General features: G+C 47.7%; 1 protein-coding gene across 4 annotated transcripts in view; it reads right to left on the bottom strand.

The window, feature by feature from the left end:
- The window catches only part of LOC138503575 (golgin subfamily B member 1-like), a 1,546,163-nt gene that overhangs the window by 1,327,288 nt on the left and 205,483 nt on the right, over positions 1 to 13,392 (bottom strand). For all 4 annotated transcript variants that reach the window (XM_069623402.1, XM_069623405.1, XM_069623404.1 and 1 more), the window contains exon 4: positions 4,449 to 4,595. In XM_069623402.1, the coding sequence (XP_069479503.1) occupies positions 4,449 to 4,595 (147 nt within the window). The remainder of the gene's footprint in view (positions 1 to 4,448; positions 4,596 to 13,392) is intronic.

Here is a 13,392-nt window from a genome sequence, read left to right as displayed (position 1 = left end):
CCCCCTTGTCAATTTACAACCTCCCCAGATACCATCCTTGAATAAGAATAAGCCACTTAATACCTGGCGCAACCAAAAATAAATTTACACATGAGGCCTTTAAAGACCCAGTAGTACCACTCTTACCCGCTCTATCAGAGCAGAATTCCCTTGACAACTTTACTGACCTATTCAGGAAGGCCACAAATACTGCATGTGACACTTTAGCTCCCATTAAACCTTCAAAGATTAATAAATCTTCAAACCTGGTTCTCGGAACACATTTTGGAAACTAGACGCATTAAGCGTAAAGCCAAACGCCTTTGGAGGAAAGCTCCATTTGCTGAAACAATGCTTACTTATAAGCAATCCGTTAAACACTACAAAGATGTGATCTTTAATGCTAAAGCCAAAAAATTTAATGACGGTATCCTCCAAGCCAAATCGCAATCCAAAGAAATATTTTCCATCTTACAGGAGCTCAAAAGCGCACCAGTAATTAGCTTAGAACAAGAAAGTGATGCTTGGTGTCAAGCTATCCACGATGGCTTTACCAACAAAACTGAAAAACACCAACTGGCCATTAAAGAACAATTTAATAATCTCCATAAAGACATACTGGGTTCAGAGTCTGAAGCCTTTCCTGTTTACAGACATCTCGAAACCTTTCTTTTGCGGAAGTATTGGAGTTGGAAGTTCTTGACATTATTAACAATTTGAAACCGTCCTCATGTAAGGGGGATGCTTTCTTGGCCAAGCTTTTTAAAGATTTCGCTGAGACACTTGCGCCGTGGGTTGTTCAGTTTGTGAACCAATCTTTTGGCAAATCCTATGTTCCAAGACATCAAAGAGGCATGGATTACACTACTTTTAAAAAAATAATCTTGATCAATCCATTTCTGGCAATTTTAGACTAATAACTAATGTGCCATTTTTACTTACGATAATTGATAAAATTGCATACCTATACTTCCTTCTTGCTGCAGGAACTGAAGTGCCAGGGAGAGGAATACCAGATTCGGAGTGCATCACTTAAGTTTGGCCAAGAGCTCCAGGAAGATCTTCTGGACTCCCAGGAAGCAGGACTGTCTGAGCCTGAGCCACCTCAACAGAGTGCTGGAGCCCAGATGCAAGGAAAGCCCATCTCAACAGCCAGGAAACACGGAGGTGCTATTTGCCATAGACGCGAGGAGCTGAATCTGTGAAGTGCCACTGATTTGAAGATTGCCGGTTGCTGTCACTGACAGTCCCATTACAGTGCAGGAGTCCCCAGAAGTCCTCTGTCTTGTCCCCACGACTGAGGCCCAGGAACAACAGAATCTACAGAGCTGCACAGGAACAGAAGACACCTGGAACAATTTCTTCTAACCAAAGGTACTGCATAGTCTAAGAGAACGTACCTCTTGTTGTGTAGCCTTACTTGATCTCAGTTGAGACTTGTCTTGGTTTCTTCTGTAGAGTTGCTTGCATCTTCTACACCTCACAACCCTAACAGCTTGTGACCCTACACTGATTCTTCTTTTCTACAAAGTCTTCTAAAACCTTGTGCAAGACTTTTACTTACCTGCAAGAAGTGCTTCAGCTCACCTAGACTTTTGCCCAATTGACACTAGCCTGGCCTGCCTCCCTGAATTAGTCTTCTCCCCTCTGACTGTGTTTCTGTCTTCCTTCCAGGAAGGGGTTAACTTACTTTTCATTGGGGGGTTCAAAAGTACTTACCTGCTTCAGAATGTGTGTGTGATAACTTGTTTTATTCAATAACCCTTTTCTTTGACACCAATCTCAGTATTACTCCAAACGTACCAGTGATATATTAATGTCCACAGTGTCCTAGCTATTTAAGTCACCTGAGGGTGTAGGAAGTGTCTGTGTGCCATCCCCAATGGGTATTAGCTGATTTAGAGAAACTGATAGTGTGTGTTTTGGAGTGTATTATTGTGTTACTGTTATATTGCCCCTTCTGAAGAAACTTACTGTTAAATAAATATATAATTGTTTAATCAAGAAACCTTGAGTGCAAGAGTTTAATTGAATACCTGTCACTGTGAATCTCTGTATAACTACCCTACTGCGCACATTGACCCCTCTTGAGATAAGCCTGGCTGCTGAACCACACTACCAACCTGTGCAGTACAGACTTATACCGAAAGGTTGGGTTTTTATTATCAGGAGGTCAAAGTTGTTGTAGTGCAACCTAAGGGTACTGCACCGAATCTTGCCTAACACAGACATTTGCAGATCCAACATGGCGCCAACGGCTTGGTCAGTGTTTAAAGGCTCAGAGCCAATTGTTGAACAATCCATGGCCCAATTAAGACCCGATTAAAGTCAAAAAAAGAAATAAGGAAATCACATTTCAAATGTAGTTATAAAAAAACAACCAGAAAACCTAAAACTACCCACCCAATGGAAGGACCAATCCTGGACCGTGTGGTAGGTCAGAAAAAGGAGGCGTAACAAATGGTTACAATTCTTTTTATCCAAATATTAAGAAAAAGGCTAATCTCTCCCCATCACTAAAGTTTGCCCTACCTAACAAACTAACTAACTAACTAACTAACTAAGGGCCTTGGCATCAGTATGGCAATCCAAAATAATGATCTGCCCTCCTTCAAAAATGGCCCTATTTTAACCCTACCACTAATAAAATACAAAAGGAAAAGAAAGGGGTCCCTTCTCCTGGACAGGCTTCTTCCAGCCACAATAGTCCATTGTCAAATAGTTCTTGGTAACCATGTGAATCAAATAATGTAATTCTTCCACCTTTTCTACTTTGCCCGTAATGCTTTTAAAAGAGTTCCTTGGTCTCCTACAATAGGATTTTGACCTTTATCCCTTTTCGGATTCATGGAGTGTCTCTAGATAGCTCTCCATGTTCGGATTATAGTTCAAGCACTCTGTGGACTTAACAAACTGTCCTTCACCCAGGTATTCACAACCACTGGGACTAATACGATGAGTCCCTTTGTACACTTCACTTTCTTTAAGGTATTCACGACCACTGGGGCTAATATGATGAGTCCCTTTGTATTGTTCAATTTCTTTAAAGTATTCACAACCACTACCTAGGTTCTGCTGGCTTGGCATCACCGGTTCTTCCTGCGGGGTTGGGCTGCCACTTGTCTCTTCTGCGTGTCCAGCAGGCCTTCCTTCTCCCAGAACCAGCGTGCGGCGCCGCTGAGCCTTTCTAATTGCGGTCTCAGTGTTGTTCGAGGACCAGCCCAGTCCACCGTTTCAAGTTCACGCCACAGCCTCGAGTCTCGTTCTTGGGCACACCACGTCTGGCTCTTTGCCCTCTCCGTGTTTCTTCTACCTCGTGGTTTCCAGGGTCCTCTTGACCGAGAACTTCCTGTGGCTCGCTGTTCTCCGGCTAGCTTTGAACCTCCAAAGTTCCACCAGCAGACGTTGGTCCTACCTGTTTTTAAGGGGGAGTACTGGGTCCGCCCCAGCGTAGAACCACAGTCCTTCCTCTCTGTCTCACGAGTGCTCTTCCTCATTCACTCAATCTTCTTAGTCATATGTACCTCCTCGCTCCCCTTTCCAAATCTCCCTCCTCCTCCTCATCCTCCTCCTCCTCCTCCTCCTCGACCTCCCCTCCCTGCCTTTCCCTTTCCCTCCCCCCTTCGCCACTGCCAGGCTCCATTCTGCAGCTGCAACTCCACATACTACCACAACACTCGTCTGCTGTTCCCATATTACATAGGGCTACTCTGTTGAGGCATGGGCTAAAAATTGTGTGGTAGGCACCAAGGGTATGAAAGGTGAGAGCGTGTCCTCCGATTGGGTAGAGTCTGTGTGGGATCACTCACGCACTGCCAAGCGGACCGCACCACAGCCCTACTAGCAAAGCTTACAAAGAGTGCATCTGCTATTTTGAAACCAGTCTAATAGCCACTCGAACTCTAGACAGATTCTCCTGAATGCCGCTGCCCCACCCCCATTGATTTCCTCCTGATCTCTGCACACTTCCATGAATGTGTGGGAATAGGGCCCGCAGTGTTCTTCTAGAGCAGCACTCCATCTTTTCTCTTTTGGGCAAACAAGACTCTCGGTATGCACATTGTGGCTTGTGGAGGTGGGTCCGCAAGAGGGTCGCCTCTTTTGTGTATTTATCATGCTGCAATTGATTGTTGGGTGCTAAATGTTTTCGGGGCAGTAGGAGTTGTTCTGTTTTCTGCATACAAGGATAGAAATGGGAGTGGGGGGGGGTCCCATGTGTACCATCTTTGAGGCCCATATCTCAGAGCAGGTGGTGGTTCTTAACAACCACAGTCACTCCTCTACCACCCTCTAGCCAAAGGCATGTGATTTTGTCGCAAGCAATGATCTTTGAAAATATTTCAACTTTCCCATTGAGCTGCGTGCTAAGCTTCGATGGCTGACACACAAAAGGGCAAAGATTAGTTTTGTAATTTCTTTTTAAAGTTGATGCAATTCCATTTTCTCTAGCCGCCTCCTAACAAACTCACCTTTTTATGATCAGATTTGTTTTGCTGCGTTCCGGAAGCTGGTATTTGCTTCTTCAGTTCTTCTAATTGGGAAGATAGAGATGCAACTTTGGCTTTATTTTGTAGCTTGGCTTTAGAGAGCTTAGCATCTGACGCGTCTTTGTCTTCCTGCAAACATCAAGACATTTATGACTTAAAGAGTGTACTTTAACTTTGAAAAAAGCAGTCTTGCAGACATAGCAATCATAACACCACCACAATATGTGTCATAGTAACACTTGGTCCTAACTGTATTTTTACTGCATTTTACATTGTGCCACAGACCGCATGAGTGGAGTACCATGCTCATTCCTAATCACCACAACAGTCTTAGTTCGGAGGGCAGATAATAAAAGGTAACAAAGAGAAAAAAGTTGTAAAAAATATAAACATCAGTTTCAGTCAATAAAAGCTATTAAAATGAACACTTCATCATTTCCTGACACTGCATGGCAATGCGTAACTTTTTTCCTTAGTAGCACAGATAACGGAAATAGCATTTGATGTAACTGCTCGGATATTAAGCTTGTGTCTGCATACTATATTATTATTATTATTATTGTACGATCCTTTGCTTTGATAACAGTTTGGATGGAATTAATAACCAGAAAAGGTGTCATCAATACACCCAAAAAGAGGTTACATCTATCCACTGTAATGAAACGTAGAAAAGTACAACCCCCAGCACCGGCACATCATTTCATCTGCCACAAGAATGCTGGATGAGCAATCGACAGCTAAAAGTGACATAAGGAACTTAAAAAAGAAATGTGGACGCCACTTCTGCTGAGCAACGGGGCTCATACTCCTACTCATATCTCATTCTCCAATCCAAGCATTTCCCATGTAGCTTTCAGGAACAGCATGGTATTAATGCATCCATAGTACAGAAGGGGACATTATCTCATGTGCATTGTTGTTGGCATAGGGCAACAATAGGATTGGTTATGGCACGCCCAGTGAACTCCTTTGGTCAGCAACAGGATTCAAACTGCAATAACCCCTAGATGGAAACTCGGCAGTTTCTAAAGCAGCAACAAGTTCAGGTTCAGTAATTCAAATACCATGTTTGCAGGCATTAGATATATTAATCGGCCAAATATTCAACCAATCAAAGTAAGGGACAGTGGTAGAACTTCAGAAACTTAAAGGAAATGCCGAGGGGCAATTTGCATGTCACAGCTAATTCAAGCCACACTTGGTCTTAGATGGAACAGATTCATCCAGGTTGTTATTTTAAGCTATTTTATGCTTACTGCCCCAAACCCCAATTTCGGAATTGGTCCCAAAAACTACAAGGAGCATCTCGCACCCAAATCTTCTTTAGAAATGTGCTCAACTCACAGACTACAGATGTTCAGCTTTGCCATGCTAACAAAGGCTGGCCTGTATCACAAATAGGGAGAAACATAACCAACAGGTATGAATAGAAGAAGGGTGAACAGCTTTTACAAACACCTGGGTTGGGGAGTTTGGGAGGGGGCTATATAATCATCAGAAAGGTACAATTTGGCAGAGTGGAGGGTCTTATCCAATTAGTTGACCTATCCTGTAGGACTCAATGTCCAGGTGTATGTAAGGGCAATCTCCAATCTCGTAGGGTTAGTTCTCCCCACTAACTAGTTGTTATACTTGAGCTGTCTGGTATACTCATGACAGGTTCCCCAAAGCTCGTATTTCTAAACTATGAGCTCTAGAGCAGGTTTAGAAACTGCTATAGGATAAATGGGAAAAAATATCCAAAGGGAGGCAGGTTGCTCAACCAAAACAACACAAACAAAATGATCATGCTAAAAGTTTAATTCAAATCACGTGAAGGATATGCTAAAAAGACCCAATGCACAGAGTCCAATATCCATTCCCTATTCAAATTAATCTAATTCCAGAGTGTCCATACCCAGGAAAGCAGCCTTCATTATTCTCTGAGTCCTAGGCAGTTTTAAGTGCCCTGGCCCTCTTTTTGACTTGGCCTTGGCAAGTGATCCCAGTAATAGCCAGCCTGCACTTGAACTACAATTTACTCCTAAAAAGGACTAGACCTCTGGTGTCCCTCTCTTGCATTAGGGGTCTCCTCCATGGTTGTACTGAATCAAGCGCTTGCAATTCTCCTTTTAGCTGTATAGGTCTTCCTGGCCTGCCCAGCCCCGCCCACCCTATCCCAACCTGTGTATTTGTCAGGCTGTAGTAATTCTAATCCTGCAGGATTTTAAAAACTACTTGATAATCAAATTGCGCCCATATAGGGCCATTTGCAAGGTAGTGTAGCTAAATGCAAGTCATGTAGATGCCACCAACCTACGCTCTAAATACAACAAGCACCCCTGCAAAGGTAGCTTGTTGGGCTCCTAAGGGCAATACAACATAAATGAGTTGCAGCTGCTTGGCTGACAGTTTAAGAAAGCTTAGGAAACCAAAAACACAGCAAAACAGTCAAGTTAACAAAAGCATGTTGGACCCAACAAATACGTATTTAAAAAACCTGAGCCAATTAATTGGGCAGGGCGCGATCATCAAAGCCTCTTTGCAAGTTTAGTACATATGCGCGGAGGCAAGAATACATTTTATACTTATTCCAATTCACTGACTAGGGCTGGTAAGTAAGATGTTAGATTTGAATACGCCCTTGGCGATATATAGAACACAAAATATCTTGTTTGGGGTCTCAATAAAAGCAATTTCATTTAAACATGCTCTGAAGAAGGTATTGCCTATTGTAAATTACGTGAGGTGAAAAGGCACAGTACATGAATTAAGTGTTACTCACCAGAGTGACTAAGGTACTCCTAGTCAATAGTCCCCTTTCCTCCATCCTGTATGGGCGTCCCTCGCTAGTGACGGGAATGGAAACTTGTTCACCAGAAAAAAAAAACATTTCCCCTTCAAACGTGAACGCGCGCAGCGGCATGGCCTCGGGAGCATGCGCTCTCTTAACCCTGCCAACTGGTGCCACACCTCAGTCCCCTTTGACGTGTCGGGTGTTTTAAACTGCTCAACCTCTCTGCTCATTATTAGAGGGAAGGATGGTGGGACGTATTGAAGAAAGGGGACTATGGACTATGAGCACGTTAGTCATTCCGGTGAGTAACACTTCAATTACTCCTACGTTCCGTCCCCTTTCCTGCATCCTGTATGGGCAAAACTACCACTGATATTAACGCCCTGGGGAGGAGAGCTTGAAACTCCAGGCAAACAAATTATGAAGGTCAGCCTGGCCAAATGCTGCTTCAGCCCTGGCTCTGGTATCCAGACAGTAATGATAGCAGAAGGCGATGGGGTGGCCCATGTAGCTGCCCTGCTAATCACCTGCCACGGTACATGACGCTGGAAGGCAACAGCCGCTGCCTTGGCCCCAATGGCGTGAGCGTGCATGCCACTTGGTGATTCCTTGTGCTGAGCCTTGTCTGCCTCCTGGATGGCCGCAGTCATCCATCTAGCTATTGAAGCTTTGGATGCTTGCTGTCCAGGCCTTGACCCGCCAAATGTGACGAATAAGACGTCCGTCTTGCGAAAGGTCTTAGTTGTGTCAAGATAGAATTTGAGTGTTTTTCTGACGTCCAAACAGTGAAGAGCCTTCTCTGCATCTTCCTTGGGGTTTGGAAAGAAAGTGGGGAGCAGTTTCTTTGTTAATGTGGAAGGAGGAGACCACATTTGGAAGGAACCTGAGGTGAGTACGGAGCATGACCTTGACCCGATGAAACAGTGTAGGGCTCAGAAGCCACAAGGGCCTGAATCTCGCTAACTCTGCGAGCTGAAGTAAGCCCCACTGGTAGCGCTGTCTTGAGCATGACCAATTCGATGTCCACTGTGGTCATGGGCTGAAATGGTTTGTGCGTGAGGGCGCAAGTACGTTAAGATCCCATACTGGTTGTGGCCATCTGACAGGCAGGTATAGCCTGGTTAACCCCACCATATGTCTTTTCATTACTGGGTTGGCTATAGAGAAAGTAAACTTGTCTGAGTTCCTGAATGCACCAATGACCACTAGGTATGTCCGGCAGGTGTCAGCATGGACCCCTGATCTGGCTGACAAGCTGAGAAAGACAAAACCTGGTCCAGCGTGCAAGATAGCGGGTACACTCCTTTTTCCTTGGACAAGAAGCAGAACCTGATCCATTTGCTTTTGTACTGTTTTCGTGTAGCCCAACTCCTGGCTCCCTGGATGATTTCCAGGTTGTCCTGAGACAGCCGGAGATGTTGAAGAGTTACCTGCTCAGGTACGAGGCTGCTAGGGCCAGCCTTTCCAGGCAGGGGTGAAAGACAGCCCCCCACATGATGCACAAGAGTAGGCCGTTCCCAAGCAGGAGGGGCACTTCTGGCTGGACTGACAGCTGTCGAAGATCTGAGAACCAGGGCCTGGACGGCCACTGAGGCGCTATGAGAATGAGACGCAACCGCTGGGTCTGCCTGATCTTGCAAACCTTGTGGATGCGCGGGGTAGGAGGAAATGCATACCCCACATCCCGTCCCAGGGGATCTGAAGCGCATACCCGGGGGAGCCATGCCCTTTCCCCCCCAGGACTTGTACTGCTGACAAGCCCGGTTGCTCTGCGTTGCAAACAGGTCTGTGACCGGGTGACCCCACCTACTGAACATTTCTTGAAGGACTCTTGTTCAGTTGCCACTCATCGTTGTCTGAGCCTAACCAACTGAGTATGTCCGCCTCCGGGTTCAGATGGACTGCTGACATCCAATAGGAGCGGGGATCTGGTGCCCCCTGCTTGTTGAGGTAATACATGCAGGTAGAGTTGTCCGTCCGAATGCCAACTGCACTGCTCCCGATTAGTGGGAGTAATGCCCCGGGTGCGAGCCAAATGGCCATCATTTCCAGCCAGTTGATGTGATTTTGTTTGTCGGCCTTGGACCACAGACTGTACTGAATATGTACCTAGGGTAGCGCCCCACCCTTGTAGTGAGGAATCCATAGTCATAGTATGATCTGCTGGAGGCTGTCTGAATGGTCTGCCCACCATGAGGTTCGCATCCTGCTTCCACCACGTGAGTTCCTGCTGTAGGTGAGCGGGTACAGTGACCGGGGCTCCAGGATGACCAGACTCTTGGTCCCAGGATGCTGAAAAATGCAGCTGCAGCCTCCTCATTCTAAGCCTAGTGCAAGGGATAGCCAGGAGGCATGCAGCCAGTACTCCCAGCAGGTGCTGGTACCACCAGGCCGTAGTTACTGTTCTGCTGAGGAAGTGAGCAACGGAAGATTTGATCACTGCCACCTTCTCCCCCGTGGGGAACACCTTCTGGTCTGGAGTATCCCACAGGAACCCCAAAAACACCAGTGTTTGCGTATGGCAGAGCTGGGACTAGAAATGTATTGAGAACCCCAGTTCATAGAGTGTAGTCATGAGTCTGGTCGCTGAGAACCTGACCTGCTCCGGGGACCCCCTTCAGACTAACCAGTCGTCAAGGTAAGGATATACATGGGGGCCCTCCGACCCGAGTAGGGCCACCACCACGTTAATCAGTCTTGTGACTACACTTGGCACTGAATTCAGGCCGAACGGCAGCACCTTGCATTGAAAGTGCAAACCCATGACCTGTAACCTGAGGAAGGCCCGATGAGACTGCACAGTGGGAACGTGTAAATATGCGTCCTTCAGATCCAGGGAGCATATCCAGTCCCCCCCACACAGCATATCCGCTATAAGCGCTGGCGTCACCATTTTGAACTTCTGCAGAGGTAGGTACAGATTCAGGAAGGAAAGCTCTAGGACCACTCGCAGGCCCACCTGGTTCTTCTTTTGAATAGCAAAGATGCAGGAGTAAAAGCTCTGTCCCTGCTGCGGGAGAGGGACCTCCTCCACCGCCTCGCTCTCCTCAAGGGAGCGTATCTCTGCTAAGAGTGAAGGAGTGCTGATCGGTGGGAGGAGGGCGGGACGTGGGGGGGAGCAGGGAGGGATGGCAGGGGAAGCCAGAAGCCTGAGGAGACTACCAAAATCACCCTTGAGTCCGTAAAGCGTGCACGCCAAGCCTGACTGCGCAGGGCCAACCTGGCCCCGTCTGGGGTGCTATGGATCTGAAACGAGCCATCATTGCTTATTTGGGTCGGAGGCATATGACTCGGAGGAAGACAAAGAAGCCCTTGTGCAAAGATTTCTGGTGTTTTTGCCAATTCGTTGGCTGGGCGACCTGTCCGGTTGCCTGGCCCGGCGGTCTTCAAAACCCTGGAAACTGTCGAAGGACTGCCCTCTGAACAAAGTGGCCCTGTGCAAAGGTTTTGGCTGTTGGTTTGGTAAGAATGGCCAGATATTTGGATGTCTGTGAACTGCTCTTCTTATCTAGCTCCTCCTCTGTGGAGGAATGGAACAAGTCGACGCCCTCGAAAGGCAGGTCTAGGATTCTGCCCTGAACGCCAGGGTTGAACCTAGTCGCCTTAAGCCAGGCCTCCTGCGCATGTCCGTTGCCACGCAGATTGCCCTGATAGCAGTATCTATGTGTGCCACAGTGGTTTCCATGATGTCCTGTGCCACAAGATTTGCCTCAGCGAGTCCTGCCTTGAAGGAGGCTTGTTTGTTTGCTGGAATGTCCGGGAGGAAGTCAGCAATTTCCCTCCAACGCCGTTAATTAGCAGCCGCAAGTATGGCATCAGTGTTGGCCTCTCTGAGTGTAACGCTCACCTTGTATCCACAGGGATGCCTTCCGACTGGTCCAGAGCGCTTCTGGGATGGATTCACCTCCCCCGGGGACTCGCGCTGCCGTGGGATTACTCTGGAAGACAGGAGTTCGGTTTTAGCCACAGTCACCTTCTCTCGGGGCCCGCCTCCCAAGTGTTCCCCTTTGCGATCCCTTTGGAGCCTCTCTCACCTTGTATTTCGATAAAGTGTGCTCTCCGTCCTGCCGTTCAGTGCACGGGCGCGTGGTGGTTGGGCACCTTTCCGCCGAGTTACTTCACTGGCGTGGGCCCGGGAGTCCAGGCTGGCTGCGACTCCACTCTTGAGGTAAGTCTTTGTTTTAAAGAATGAGTGTCCGCAATTGTTGTTGCTCTGCTGACCTTCTCCTTCTCTCGTTAATGCAGAAGGGGTGATGGAGATGTCGAGCTGATGGAGAGGGCAGTGCTCGAGAAGGTAAGAGATTGCGCGAAGCACGGTGCTATGAGCGTCTTTGAATAAGCCTAACCTGTGCTATCCTTCCTTGCAGGTCGCCGAGAAGTTCCTGGAAGAAATGCGGCCAGATGAAGCGGAGCGTAGAATGGAAGATGTCCGGGCAGCGGCTGAATTTGCAGGAGAGCTTCGGTAAGTAAGCGGGGTCTGGAGGTGATGGAATCGGAAGACAAATGCTTACTAATTGTCCTCTTCTTGTCGCTCTTCTTTAGGATGTTGCTAGCGGAAGAAGACAAATTCCAGGGAAGATTCAGAGTGATCGAGGAACTGGATGCAGAACAGTTAAGGAGGAATAACAGTGTTCTTCTTCTCCCTGAAGATGCAGGCCGTGGATGCTGCGAGCAGGTCTTGGTAAAGTGACGCTGCAAGTGCAGAACAACGCGAAGTGCGTGCCTCAGCTTGGGCGTGGCTTAAATAGCCAGCAGGTATCCCAGGTGCCTCCAGGGTGGACCAAGCCCTGGATGCTAGACCACATGATGCACTTCAACGTCCATCCTTGTGGGGGCAGCCATGTTGGTCTATTCCCCAATGGAAACTCCACCTGCCATATGAGCCTGGTGCCAAAAGGCGCCAGGACTGGCTCCAGGACAGCCGAGAGGGGCATGATTGGGCCCTTGGGGCCTTGCAGGAATACTGTGGCGAGAGCCAGAGGCTCTGAGTTCCCAGGCCAGGGGTTAAGGTCGTGACATCACTCCCCCCCACCCCCCCTAAGGCCCCTCTCAGGGTTGACCTTCTGTCTGGTCCCGGCTTGGTGTGGTACTCTTGGTGTAAACGCCGAATCAGGCGTGGAGCATGAATGTAATCACTGGGCTCCCATGTTCTGTCCTGCGGACCATATCCTTTCCAGTCCACTAGATAGTAGAGTTTCGTTCTAACATACTTGGAATCCAGGATGTCTTTTATTTCAAATTCTGGTTCTCCATGAATTATCACAGGCCCTGGTGGGGTAGTTACTCGGGTCCCAGGCTGAACTGGTTTCAGGAGGGATACATGAAACACTGGATGTATTTGCATGTGGGTTGGCAGCGTCAGCTTTACCGCTGCTGGGTTTATGATGGATTCGATGGGGAACGGCCCTAAAAACCGTGGGCGGAATGTCCGGGTTCCCTTTAGAGGTACATGCTTGGAGGCTAGCCATACCATGTCCCCTATTTGGTAGTCGGGGGCTTTTGTGCGATGCTAGTCTGCGTACTTCTTCTGGCGAGCCTTGGCTTGATACAAATGTTCTTTGGCTCTCGTGAAGGCCTGCGAAATGGTCGCGTGTAGGTTTGTGATGGCCGGCATTTCCAGAGTCGCAGGGATGTCCAGTTCTGACGTGCATGGGTGTCTGCCATATACAGTAAAGAACTGAGTTTGTCCGGTGCTGCTGTGTAGTGAGTTGTTGTAGGTATACTCAGCGATCTACAATAGATCCTTCCAATTCCCTTCCACTTAGTGAAACATGCAGCGCAAGTATTGCTCGAGCGTTTGGTTCGTCCTCTCCGTTTAACCATCTGTTTGGGGGTGATGGCTAGTGGATAATTGGATGTCTATTTGGGCCATCGAGCAACACTTCCTCCAGAAGTCAGACACAAATTGGGTACCTCGATCCAAAATCAAGACTGATGGGAATCCGTGCACCGGTACCAAGTGTTCTAGGAAGGTTCTACCCAGACCAGATGCGTTTGGTAGACCTTTGAATGAGAAGAAATAGGCCATCTTGGAGGACAGGTCCACGATCACTAGGATAGTGTTATAACCTTGACAGGAGGGTAGATCGGTGATAAAAATCAAGTGATAACGTGTGCCACGGAGCCGGCGGAATATCCAATGGTTGTAGG

Source organism: Ambystoma mexicanum, chromosome 11, assembly GCF_040938575.1.
Source record: "Ambystoma mexicanum isolate Mex_15411 chromosome 11, UKY_AmexF1_1, whole genome shotgun sequence".
NCBI lineage: Eukaryota > Metazoa > Chordata > Amphibia > Caudata > Ambystomatidae > Ambystoma > Ambystoma mexicanum.
Note: the sequence above shows the minus strand (reverse complement) of the source record. Positions and strands in the feature narration are given on the sequence as shown.